The 14,614-nt window shown below is 44.0% G+C and overlaps 1 gene segment (V, D, J or C); it reads right to left on the bottom strand.

The window, feature by feature from the left end:
- Positions 1–382: 382 nt before the first annotated feature.
- On the bottom strand, positions 383–14,342 carry LOC140729953 (Ig kappa chain V-VI region NQ5-61.1.2-like). The segment is given in 5 exon segments: positions 383–471; positions 5,547–5,620; positions 5,786–5,905; positions 8,689–9,051; positions 14,251–14,342. Coding segments are annotated over 5 exon segments (612 nt in total).
- Between the last annotated feature and the right edge of the window lie 272 nt (positions 14,343–14,614).

Below are 14,614 nucleotides of genomic sequence, written 5' to 3'. Positions count from 1 at the left end.
GAGTGGTGGGGGACAGGGGAGTAAGAAAGACTGGGTGATAGAAGAAATGAGGAGGAGTAGTGGGGTGAAGTAAAGAGCTGGGAAGTTGCTTGGTGAAAGAGATACAGGTCTGGAGAAGGGGGAGTCTGATACGACAGGACATTCCTATTCCAACATGTCAGTCTGAAGTCTCCTCTACTGCCACGATGAGACCACACTCAGGTTGGAGGACTAACATCTTTTATTCCATCTGGGTAGCCACCAACCTGGTAGCATGAACATCAATTTCTCGAATCTCCTGTAAGCCCCACTCCTTCACCATTCCCCATTCCTATATCCCATCTTACCTCCTTTCCTGCCCATCACTTCCCTCTGGTGCTCCTCTCACAGTTCTTTCTTCCATGGCCTTCTGTCCTCTCCTTTTTAATTCCAGTCCCCATTCCGATTCCAACATGCTGATCCATGGCCTTCTTTACTACAATGATGAGGCTACTAACAGGTTGAAGGAGAAACACCTCATATTCCATCTGGGCAGACTCCAAACTGATGGCTAGAACAGTGATTTCTCTATATTCATAAGATCATAAGATATAGGAGCAGAAGTAGGCCATTTGGCCCACCGGGTCTGCTCCGCAATTCAATCATGGATTGATCCAATTCTTTCAGTTATCCCCACTCCCCTGCTTTCACCCCATACTCTTTGATACACTGGCTAATCAAGAAATTATCTATCTCTGCCTTAAATACACCCAATCACTTGAGCTGCACAGCCACTCGTGGCAACAAATTCCACAGATTTACCACCCTCTGACTTAAGCAACTTCGCTGCATCTCAGTTCTAACAGGATAGACATCAATCCTGAAATCGTGTCCTCTTGTCCGAGAATCCCCAACCACGTGAAATAACTTTGGCACATTTAATCCGTTCAGGCCTTTTAACATTCAGAATGTTACTATGAGATTCCCCTTCATTATCCTGAACTCCAGGGAATACAGCCCAAGAACTGCCAGACTTTCCTCATACGGTAACCCCTTCATTCCTGGAATCATCCTTGTGAATCTTCTCTGAACCTTCTCGAATTTCAGTATATCCTATCTAAAACATGGAGCCCAAAACTGCACACAATACTTAAAGAAAGATAAATTCCAGTAAATTCTCATATCCCCCTTCCCCCTTTGTTCATTCCTCACTCTTATCTCCTTATTTGCCTATCACCTCTTCCTGTGTGCCTTCAGACCTTTAGCTATTCCACCGACACCACTCAGCTACTCACTGCATCCCCTTCCCCCACTCACTTGGCTTCACCGATCACCTTCCAGTTTATGCCCACTCCCCTCCCCATATAACCATATAACACTTACAGCACAGAAACAGGTCATCTCAGCCCTTCTAGTCCGTGCCAAACACTTACTCTCACCTAGTTCCACGGACCTGCACTCAACCCATAAACCTCCATTCCTTTCCTGTCCATATACCTATCCAATTTTGCTTTAAAATGACAATATTGAACCTGCCTCTACCACTTCTACTGGAAACTCGTTCCACACAGCTACAACTCTCTGAGTAAAGAAATTCCCCCTCGTATTACCCCTAAACTTTTGCCCTCTAACACTCAACACATGTCCTTTTGTTTGAATCTCCCCTACTCTCAATGGAAAAAGCCTATCCATGTCAACTCTATCTATCCCCCTCATAATTTTAAATACCTCTATCAAGTCCCCTCTCAATCTTCTATGCTCCAAAGAATAAAGACCTAACTTGTTCAACCTTTCTCTGTAACTTAGGTGATGAAACCCAGGTAACATTCTAGTAAATCTCGTCTGTACTCTGTCTAATTTGTTGACATCTTTCCTATAATTCGGTGACCAGAACTGTACACAATACTCCAAATTTGGTCTCACCAATGCCTTGTACAATTGTAACATTACATCCCAACTCCTATACTCAATGCTCTGATTTATAAAGGCCAGTATACTAAAAGCGTTCTTCACCACCCTATTCACATGTGATTCCACCTTCAGGGAACTATGTACCATTATTCCTAGATCACTCTGTTCTACTGCATTCTTCAATGCCCTACCATTTACCATGTATGTCCTATTTTGATTAGTCCTACCAAAATGTAGCACCTCACACTTGTCAGCATTAAACTCCATCTGCCATCTTTCAGCCCACTCTTCTTACTGGCCTAAATCTCTCTGCAAGCTTTGAAAACCTACTTCATTATCCACAACGCCACCTAACTTAGTATTATCTGCATACTTACTAATCCATTTTACCACCCCATCATCCAGATCATTCATGTATATGACAAACAACATTGGACCCTGAGGCACACCACTAGTCACCGACCTCCAACATGACAAACAGTTATCCACCACTACTCTCTGGCATCTCCCATCCAGCCACTGTTGAATCCATTTTACTACTTCAATATTAATACCTAACAATTGAATCTTGCTAACTAACTTTCCATGTGGATCCTTGTCAAAGGCCTAAATGAAGTCCATATAGACAACATCCACTACTTTACCCTCATCAACTTTCCTAGTAACGTCTTCAAAATGTTCAATAAGATTTGTTAAACATGACCTTCCACGCACAAATCCATGTTGACTGTTCCTAATCAGACCCTGTCTATCCAGATAATTACATATACCATTTCTAAGAATACTTTCCATTAATTTACCCACCACTGACGTCAAACTTTGATGTCAAATAATTGCTAGGTTTACTCTTAGAACCCTTTTTAAGCAATGGAACCACATGAACAATATACCAATTCTCCAGCACCATCCCTATTTCTAATGATATTTGAAATATTTATCTCTGAGCCCCTGCTATTTCTACACTAACTTCCCTCAAGGTCCTAGGGAATATCCTGTCAGGATCCAGAGACTTACCCACTTCTATATTCTTTAAAAGTGCCAGTACTTGATCTTCTTTAATCATCATAGTTTCCATAACTAACCTACTTGTTTCCCTTACCTTACACAATTCAATATCCTTCTCCTTAGTGAATACCCATGAAAAGAAATTGTTCAAAATCTCCCCTATTTCTTTTGTCTCCGCACATAGCTGTCCACTCTGATTCTCTAAGGGACCAATTTTATCCCTCACTATCCTTTTTCTATTAATATAACTGTAGAAACCTTTGGATTTATTTTCACCTTACTTGCCAAAGCAACCTCATATCTTCTTTTAGCTTTTCTAATTTCTTTCTTAAGATTCTTTTTACTTTCATTATATTACTTGAGCACCTCATTTACTCCATGCTGCCTATATTTATTGTAGAGCTCCCTCTTTTTTCCAAACCAAGTTTTCAATATCCCTTGAAAACTATGGCTCTGTCAAACTTTTAACCTTTCCTTTCAACCTAACAGGAACATAAAGATTCTGTACCCTCAAAATTTCAGCTTCGAATGACCTCCATTTCTCTGTTACACCAATTGCATAAAACAAATTGTCCCAATCCACTCCTTCTAAATCCTTTCACATCTCCTCAAAGTTAGCCTTTCTCCAATCAAAAATCTCAACCCTGAATCCAGACCTATCCTTCATAATTTATATTGAAAGTAATGACATTGTGATCACTGGACCCGAAGTGCTCCCCAACACATACCTCAGTCACCTGACCTATCATTCCCTAACAGGAGATCCAACACTGCCCCTTCTCTAGTTGGTACATTTACATATTACTGCAAAAAACTATCCTGCACACATTTTACAAACTCTGAACCATCCAGCCCTTTTACAGAATGGGCTTCCTAGTCTATGTGTGGAAAATTAAAATCTCCCACAATCACAACCTTGTGCTTACTACAAATATCTGCTGTCTCCTTACAAATTTGCTCCTCCAATTCTTGCTCCCCATTAGGTGGTCTATAGTACACCCCTATAAGTGTTACTACACCTTTCCCATTCCTCAAATCTACCCAAATACTCTCCATAGATGAGCCCTCTAATCTATCTTGCCAAAGTACTGCTGTAATATTTTCTCTGACAAGCAATGCAACATCTCCCCCTCTTGCCCCTCTGATTCTATCACACCTGAAGCAACAAAATCCAGGAATATTTATTTTCCCATCACACACCTCCTGTAAACATGATTTGCTAATAGCTACAACATCATATTTCCAGCTATCAATCGATGCTCTAAGCTCATCCACATTCCTTACAATGCTCCTACCATTAAAATAAATGCATTTAAGAAATTCTCCACCTCTTACTCTCTGTTTATCCCTAACAGTGCAAACAACTTTACTATCTTCTTTTTCTTCCTTCTCCCCTACATCTTCACTCTGAGCGCAACCCTTCTCTATCACCTGCCTATCCTCCCTCTCACACTGTCTACAAGCTTTCTCTATTTGTGAACTAACCTCCTCTTTCCTAGACTTTCCTATCTGATTCCCACCCCCAACCACTCTAGTTTAAATTCTCCCCAGTAGCCTTAGCAAATCTCCCTGCCAGGATATTGGTCCCCCTATGATCCAAGTGCAACCCATCCTTTTTGTACAGGTCACACCTGCTCCAAAAGTGGTCCCAATAATCAGAATCTTTAATCCCTGCCCCTTGCTCCAATCCCTCAGTCATGCATTTATCCTCCACCTCATTCCATTCCTATTCTCACTGTCGCAAAGGTAGTAATCCCGAGATTACTACCTTTGCGGTCCTTCTTCTCAACTCTCTTCCTAACTCCCTATATTCTCCTTTCAGGGCCTCTTCCCTTTTCCTACCTATGTCATTCGTACATATATGTAGTACGACCTCTGGCTCCTCTCCCTCCCACTTCAGGATATCCTGGACGCGATCAGAAACATCCCGGACCCTGGCACCAGGGAGGCAAACTGCCATCCAGGTCTCCTGACTGCATCCACAGAATCGCCTATCTGACCCCCTAACTATCGAGTCCCCTATCACTACTGCCTTCCTCTTCCTACCCTTCTGATCCACAGGGTCAGACTCTGTGCCAGAGGCACGGCCACTGTTGCTTCCCCCAGGTAGGATGTCCCTCCCAACAGTACTCAAACAGGAGTACTTATTGTCAAGGGGTACAGCCACTGGGGTATTTTCTAGTACCTGACTCTTCCCCTTCCCTCTCCTAACCGTGACCCACTTGTCTGCCTCCCGTGGCCCTGGTGTGACCATCTGCCTGTAACTCCTCTCTATCAACTCCTCACTTTCCCTGAATTCTCATACTGGATTCTACCCACATTCAAGGATGAAGGGCCTCGACCTGAAGCTCCTACCTTTCCATAGATACTGTCTGATCTGCAGAGTTTCTCCAGCATTTCATGTGTGTTGCTCAGGATTTGTTTCATGTAGCATTCGGGTTGGCACAGCCATGATGGGCAGAAGGGCCTGTTCCTGTGCTGTAGAGCTGTACGGTCTGTGGTCAATATCCAGGAATAGTTACACCACATACAGTTGCAAATCATTCAGCCATTGCAGAAATATCCACTGAACCACAATGTCACTGGGGAATATCCCTGATGTAAGAAGCCATGAACATACCAGTGCGATCCCCACACAATCCTACTTCTCTGATAAAAGCATCAGAACTCACCGGGACACCCCTGGCCACGGAAACATTTTCATAATCTGCCCCTGGGCTCCGGTGATCAGTTGCTGTTGGTGGGTCTGTGGAATAGAGTATAAAGTATCATTAACATCCGTCTCAGAGCTGTGAGTCCCACATTGTGTCACAACACAACGACGGGCTCTTTCACAATCAGTCCCCGACCTTTACATTTTAATAACTCCACACAACAATCGGATCAGAATGAACCATTTAGTCACACGTACGGGACGGGTGGTTTCTAAACGCTCTGCATCCGATGAGGAAAATGCCTCCAGTGACAGCGAGAACTCCCAGCACAACAGCCAGAATGAGCCAGGCCAGGTACGATGGGGCTCGGGACATCTCTGCTTGAGGAACAGAAAGGAAATCACATCAGTGGGTAAACATCTGGGAAGCTCACTGTCAGTGTAGAAAGAATCCATTTGGCCCATCCTCCTGTGCCAGCTCTTTGAAAAAGGTGCTCACTGATCCCAGTCCCCTCATTCTCCAGAGTCCTGTGAAAAGTTCTTTACAAGCATTTACCCAATCCCTGAAGGAATGATGTTGTTCCAGCTGCTGCACCAACTGACCCAGTGGGTGACTGAATAAAGCACAACCCTCAGAGTCATCCTGTTCCCCGTTGCCGTCTCACTGGAGACCAGAATTCCATCAAGACATTATTACTCTTGTACTCAAATCTGTCCCACAAGAATGGACAAGGGGTTCATTTCCGAATCTCCAGTTGTACCTGCTTGCTGGGTTTGATCTTTGTCAACAAGGCCACCCAGATTCCCCAGGACATGAACGTCCCTCAGTCTCTCTCCTTTCAGAAATTACTCTTTGTTTCTATTTTTCCTTCCAAGAGAACGATCTCACATTTCTCCACATGATATTCCAACTGTCTTCACCTTGCACATTCACTCCGTGTGTCTACATCCCCGTACGTCTCTGCATACTCCTGACCAATCACATTGCCACTACCTCTGCATCCCCAACAGGCTTGGATACACTTGGTCCCCTCATTGATACAGATTGTTAGAGCTGGGGCCCAGCCCTGATCCCAGCCACTACTGACAGTCTTCCAGCTGGACAATCACCCACTCTTCCCATTCCTTGTTCTCTGGACTGTGCTCATTTCCATAGATCCTGCCTGGTCTGCTGAGTTCCTCCAGCATTTTGTGAGAATTGAACCTCAATCACTGTAAATTATTCTGCTAACCACTACACTACCATGTCACATGATTGAAAGATTTACTAAAATTAATGTAGACAACATCCACTTCCCAATCCTCCATTATCATCATCACCTCCTTAGAAAACTAAATCAAACTGATGAGACGTGACTTTCCTCACACAACGTTGTGCTTACTATATCAATGTGCCCAGCCACGGGAAGTGAGTGGTGGTGGAATAACTCCCAATGCAGGGACACACTGATGATGCAGGAGCTCAGCAGGCCCGGCAGCATCTATGGAAAAAAGCAGCTTCGGGCTAAAACCCTTTGGCAGGACTGGCGAAAAAAGCTGAGGAGTAGATTTGAAAGGTGGGGGGGGGAGGGGAGAGAGAAATGCCAGGCCACAGGTGAAACTTGGAGGGGGAGGGATGAAGCAAAGAACTGGGAAGTTGATTGATTGGTGAAGGAAACAGAAGGCCATGGAAGAAAGAAGAAGGGGAGCAGAGGAGCATCAGAGAGAGTCGATGGGTGGGCAAGGTGATAAGATGTGAGAGGGACAAGGGGATGGGAAATGGTGAAGTAAGGGTGGAGACATTCTCAGAAATGTTCATTTTCATTGTAACAGAATATATTCTTATATTTTCTTTATATTCTTCATATTTCCCAAATTGATGAAGTCATGAAATCATTTCATTTTCACTCCTGGCAGTTTCTGGCATCTCCAATCTGACTGGTCCTACTGCTTATCTCTCACTATCAGTAACAAAAGTCACTGCTTTCTGAACGCAAAAGCTGATACTCTCTTAAACGATTCTCTTGAAGCATTGCATAGTGTCTACCAGCCACACAAGCACACACAACTGACACTGGTTAGAAACTGTTCGGCCACAGTCTCCCGTCCCATGAAGGGGCACACTGTCCAAATAAATGAAGGGAATTCTGGCCACTTTCACAATTAGATTTTGTTCTTCAAGAGTTGTCCCAAGTAAGTGGTTGCCCCAATTATCTGATGTCCCAATTCACCGGGATCCACTGTATTTATTTATTAATTAATAAGTGTTTTTTGTGTCGGTTTGTCTGTAGTTTTTCACTGATTTGAAAATATTTCTTTGTTGTTCTGTGAATGCCTGCAAGAAAATTAATCTCAGGGTTGTATATGGTGACATATATGTGCTTGGATAATAAATTTTCTTTGAAATTTGCGTGTACAAGTTGAGATATTATGTTGCAGTTGTAAAAAACCGTAAGAACATAAGACACAGGTGCAGAATTAGGCCATTCATCCCGGCAAGTCAAAACAGCTCATTTGAAGTCGCAGAAAGAGGTTTGAAACTGTGTGTGAAAACTCAGATAATCCAGCACACTCAGGGATCTGCTGGAATTGAAGTGTCAGATCTTCCAGAGTCACAGAGTTATAGATCACTGCTGCACAGGAACAGGCCCTTCGGTCCATCTAGCTCTGGTTTCCTGCCTCGTCCCATCTACCTGCCCTCCATACCTCTCTCATTTTACTCTCTTCATGCTGAAACTCGCTTTTAAATTACATTTCAAAGAAAGGTGTTTAAATAAACATAAAAGATGTTTCAATGTCATTAATCTGGTCAGATTGTCAGGGTGTGGGGGAAACTGAAAGGGAGTTCAGGAACCCGAGATCTGGGTGAGTGGATGGGGAAGGTGACAAACATCACCTGGTGAACCAGGGGAAGATGGTGAATTATCGGGTGGTTCCTGAATATTCCGTAATTTTTTTTTATATTTCTCCATTCACTGATGTCACTGTCCATGCTGATATTTATTCTCCATCCCTAAATACCCCTCAGCTCAGCAGGCAGTGAATCTTTATCCACATTCAGTTTAACCACTCTTTATAAACTTGTAATAACAGCTGTTTCTGTGAAACTGAACGTACAGTATCATCGTTACTCATTGATACAGGGACTTGACTGGAAAACAGAACCAACATGAAGTACTCACTGGTCACATTCAGCTGGGTTCCATTTCCAAAGACCTTCCCCCAAATGCCACAGATGTAAAGTTTAGAGTCATTGACCGTCACGTTGCTGATGGTCAGTGAGTAGCTGTTAGTGGTGACATTCCTGGAAAGCTGAAATCGACTGGAGAAGCCCCATGATCTGTCAACTTGACCAGTACTGTAAAGACTAAGGACGATTCCTTCATCTGTCAGTTTATTGTGTGAGTCGTACCAGTGTATATTGAATATATCCACAGTGTAATCCACATGGTCACTCTTCAGGACACACTGTATCTGCACCGTTCCACCTTCACGCACCTTCACAACTCCTGGTGATTGGATCAGGACTGTCTCTGCATTTACACCTGTGGGCAGTAAACAACTGAAGGTCAGAGAAGAGCCGGACCCAGGGGATACCACGTCAGTACCAAACTGGTCCAGGGCAGAGTGGGACTGGCCACAGGCGGTGACCAGTTGGCACCGATGTGCTGACAGGCTGAATCGTGGGTTGGAGACGGGCCTGAAGAACAAACGGTGGCTGAGGGTGACAGAGTCATGGACTTGTACAACACAGAAATGGGCCGTTCTGCCCAACATGTCCTTGCTCACCAGATATTTATCTCAACTGGTCCTATCTCCCCGGGTTGGGCCCATTATCCCTCTGAGGTTCACTGTCCACGTTCTTGTTCTCATGTGTTTTAAATGTTGTAATTGGACTCCTTCTACCACTTCCTCTGACAGCTTGTTCCACACACTCACCTTTATACTGAATGTCCGTTGTCTCCTGCTTCCTCAACACTACCTGCTCATCCACCTATCTTTGTACTGTCCACAAAGCTGCCCAAAGAGCCATCAACTTTCACATTCCAAATCACTGACATACAAATTAAGAAAAAACCTGTAGAACACCACTAGTCACCAGCAAACACTCCAAAAAAGGATCCCTTTATTCCCACTCTTTGCCTTCTCCCAATCAGCCAATGTTCCATCCATGCTAAAATCTTTTCTGTAATACCTGGGCTCTTATCATTCTTTAGCAATCTTGTCAAAAACTGAAAATCCAAGTACACAACATCACTGATTCTTCTCTGTCTATCCTGCTTGTTATTTCTTCAAAGAAATTCCGACACATTTTTCAGGCAAGATTTTCCCTGGAGGGAACCATGCTGACTGCAGCCTATTTTATAATGTGTCTCCCAGTACCCTGAGACCTCATTCTTAATAATTGACTCCAACATCTTCCCAACCACTGAGATCAGACTAACTGACCAATAGATTCATTTCTTCTGCCTCTCTCCCTTCTTGAAGAGTGGAGTGCTCATCCTGGAGTCTCTGATGAGATTGCTTTGAAATGAAGGCAGAATTACGTCTGAGCAGAAGGTTGGACTGAGGGCTGGTTTGTGTCTGTGAAAGGAGGTGAGGGAAAATGGGGTGAGTAGTGTGGGCATGTAGCAGTTAGGCAGGGCATGGTCACGCGGTCCTGTAGGAAACAGGTGTTGGACAAAGAGGCTGGAAGATCTGACCCCACCTGGTGTGATGGGTTAAACCCTGAGACAACAATGTTCAGGCAAAGGAGGGTTTTGGCCCGAAACATTGTCACTACCTCCTCCCATAGATGCTGTCTGGCCTGCTGAGTTCTGCCAGCATTTTGTTTTTATTTATGTTCAGGCAAACCTCTCACTGCACCGTGTGTCCTATACACGGACTCCAGTGAACTGATTTTCTGCTCAGGTCCCTCTCTGTGCTACAGATACAGGGGAGCATGAGAAAAGAAGCAGCCGGAGGCCATTCAGCCCATCATGCTGCTCTGCTGTTCAATAAATATATTGCTCCCAGGGTAGATTCTCAGAGATACTGAGAACCAGAAACTTGAAGCTGTTCACCTTTTCGACTGCCATTCTCTCTTCTTCTTCTTCTTTTTTGTTTTACTGCAGTTCACACCCACTTTAATGGTGCATTACTGTCACCTTCCGTTCTGGAGTTTGGATCAGACGATAGACCTAAATTCTAAATCCCTTCACCCATTCTCTCTCTCTCTCTCACACACACACACGCACGCACGTATGCGCACACACACACACACACACACGCACGTACACACACACACACACATACACACACGCACGCACGTACACACACACACACACACACACACACACACACACACACACACACACACACACACACACACACACACACACACACACACATACACACACACACACACACACTTTACCCTTCCTTCTTTAGCCATCCTAGTACCCTATTCCTGCTTAACTGCCAATCTCTCAATGAAGACTGTAGGTGTTTCCTCGACATCTCCTTCCTGAAATTCACAATTAATTCTATTGTCTCATTGACAATCAGTTGTTACTACACAACCGGCTGATCTATCCTGTTTCTGTACATCACTTTGTCACCATCTGAGATTCTGCCAACAATTGTTGTGGCATCAGCAAATTTAGAGATGGCATTTGAGCTGTGCATAGCCATACAGTCATGGGTGTAGACAGAGTAGGACAGTTTGCAAAGCATGCATCCCTGAAATGTCACAACCACAGACTCTGCTTCAGGGTCCACAGGTGGGGTGTGCAGAAAATTCAGAAATTCCATTTGGGAACATGCACGTCAGCTAATTACTGTTTCGTTATCGCGATATGTAACTTCCTTACTTGTCAAGACTTGAGCAAAGCACAGCAACATGTTGCTGTCTGCTTGCATTTGACCTTGCCTGAGAAAGTGGACAATCAAGTCGACGAAGTCTGGAGACTAGCAGTACTCCATTTACATTTTGATTTTCCTTTCAGCTTCTGTGTTGACATCTTGTGTTTGTTTGAGTGTGTCAGTTAACAGCCCTGTTTGCCCAGGCATTTATCGTTTTCTTTTCCCTTAAAATCCAGATTTACATTAAAGTCTGTGAACTATCGACCCACTTCAGTATCTCTCTCTCTGCAGCTGGGCCAGATCTAAACTCTGTGACGTGACATGCACCAGTGTGGATTCCCGGAGAGGAGGAGATGTAGTTTCCGATCCGCACTGACTGTGGTCTCCTGGTGAAGATGTCAAGGACACAGTTGCAGACAGAGGTACAGAGACCCAGGTTTTGGAAATTGATGGTGTTGAACACTGAGCTGTAATAAATAAACAGCAGCCCGACATCGGTTTTCCAATTGTCCAGGAGTGTAGCTGTTACTCTACAAGAGCGACTTGCCTCTCCTTTGAATGAATTTGGAAGATATTGTGGACACAGCATCTTTCCAAAGCTGTCAGACTTTCCATTCACAATTCCCTATTGTCACATGACAAGGTGGAGTGAAAACCCATGTTGTGTATGCCGCCCGTACAGATCATCACACCACATCAGAGCCTCGAGGTAGTGTGAGGGAAAAGCAATGACAGAATGGAGAACACAGTATCAGAGTGACAGAGAACGGTCAGTGCAGGCAGGTAACAAAATGCATGGTCATGGCGAGGAAAACAGTCCATCCCACCACACAAGTGGTGAATTCAACCGATCTGGAAAAGTCCCTGAGCCTGGTGGCCGATAGAGCTGTCTAACACTCGGCTAATTTTGGTTGGTATACCCAGCACAGAACCACCAATTTTTGAAATCAGCATCAAATTTATCATCAGACACGCAGTCCATGTGTACACGGGGGCAATGACAAATTACTTATAGCAGCATAACAGGTACAGAGCATCAGATAAACAGAATTCACAAGAAACACAAACATAAATACACAAAATCTAATCAAATATTGCATTTCCTTTCTTCACCACTGACTCAGCCTGCAACTTAACCTTTAGGAAATCTGCAGTGGGATTCTGAAGTCCCTTTGCAACTCTGAATTCTGAATTTGTTCCTCTTTTGTTCCTTTTACAGAAATGTGATGACCACACACTTCCCCACACTGTTTTCTATCTGCCACTTGTTTGTCCATTCTCCCAATCTGACCAAGTCTTTCTGCAGACTCCTCGTTTCCCAACACTGCCTATCCTTCCACCTATCTTTCTATCACCCTCTTCTCATTACTACCATCAGGGAGGAGGTACAAGAGCCTGAAGACCCACGTTCAACATTTCAGAAATAGCTTCTTTCCCTCTGCCATCAGATTTTTGAACAGTCTATCAATGCATGAACACAAACTCATTATTCCTCTTCCACGTTACATATTATTATTTTGTAACAAAGTACAGTAATTTTTCTACATTTCACTGTACTGCTATCACAGAGAAACAAATTTCATGAAGTATGTCAGTGATATTTGTTTCCGATTCGGATCCCTGCTTGACCCTGCCTAACTCCCCTCAATTGGCCCTGCTCCAGTTCAGGACCAGAACCTGTGCAATATGAGCAAGAGTATCTGTTTTGAGAAGATTGTCCAGTGAGCTCAGAGGGGTGGAGACTGGAAAAATAGAAGAGGAGGGTCACTCCAGTGAGGATGGATGGACCCCAACAATGTCATCACTAAGCAGATATTCCAGAAACACTTGTGTTCCATACAGAACGTTTCAATTACAGGATTCACACAGAATGCAGACACCCACCACACCTCAAACCATCTCAGATTCTGTGACAGATATTCCAAAGCCACACATGCACACAGGTACATACCCACAGAAACACACAGGTATGTAGCCACAGAAACACACAGGTACGTAGCCACAGAAACACACACACAGGTACATGCACACAGGTACATACCCACAGAAACACACAGCTACGTACCCATAGAAACACACGGGTATGTATCCACAGAAACACAAAGGTACATACCCACAGAAACATACAAGTACACACCCACAGAAACACACAGGTACACACCCACAGAAACACACAGGTACAAACCGCAGAAACACACAGGTATGTACCCACAGAAACACACAGGTACACACCCACAGAAACACACAGGTACAAACCGCAGAAACACACAGGAACGTACCCACAGAAACACACAGGTACACAACCATAGAAACACACAGGTACATACCCACAGAAACACACAGGTACACAACCATAGAAACACACAGGTACATACCCACAGAAATACACAGGAACAAATCCACAGAAACACACCGGTACACACCCACAGAAACACACAGGTACGTACCCACAGAAACACACAGGTACATACCCACAGAAACACACAGATACATTCCCACAGAAACATACAGGTACGTACCCACAGAAACACACAGGAACAAATCCACAGAAACACACAGGTACGTACCCACAGAAACACACAGGTACACACCCACAGAAACACACAGGTACAAACCACAAAAACACACAAGTATATTCCCACAGAAACACACATGTATATTCACACAGAAACACACAGGAACAAATCCACAGAAACACACAGGTACATACCCACAGAAACACACAGGTACATACCCACAGAAACACACAGGTACACACCCACAGAAACACACAGGTACAAACCACAAAAACACACAAGTATATTCTCACTGAAACACACAGGTATATTCACACAGAAACACACAGGTACAAACCACAGAAACACACAGGTCCATGTGGACAGAAACACACTGTTACTTACCCACAGAAACACAGAGGAAAAGGGTCACTGCAGGAAGACTTTTGTTGCTCATCTCAACAGAGTTGTGCTATCACCAATTTATAGAATGTGCAGGAAACTTATTGTAACATCGTGCCTCCTTCTTGCAGCTGTTATTTTGGACACAGAAAGAGGAAGCAGAGGGGAGAGTTCCTCTAACTAACTATGCTAAGTGACTTATATCCCAGGAAGATTGCTTTAATACCAGCTGCCATAGCCACAGACAGATGTATCTAGCAGAGTTTTAAATTTGTTTTGCAGGACGACACAAGCAGATATGTACCAGAAAAAACACACAGGGACACACACACAAAAACACGCAGGTAGATAAGCACAGAAACACACA

The sequence above is a fragment of the Hemitrygon akajei genome, chromosome 7 (genome assembly GCF_048418815.1).
Source record: "Hemitrygon akajei chromosome 7, sHemAka1.3, whole genome shotgun sequence".
Taxonomy (NCBI): Eukaryota; Metazoa; Chordata; class Chondrichthyes; order Myliobatiformes; family Dasyatidae; genus Hemitrygon; species Hemitrygon akajei.
Note: the sequence above shows the minus strand (reverse complement) of the source record. Positions and strands in the feature narration are given on the sequence as shown.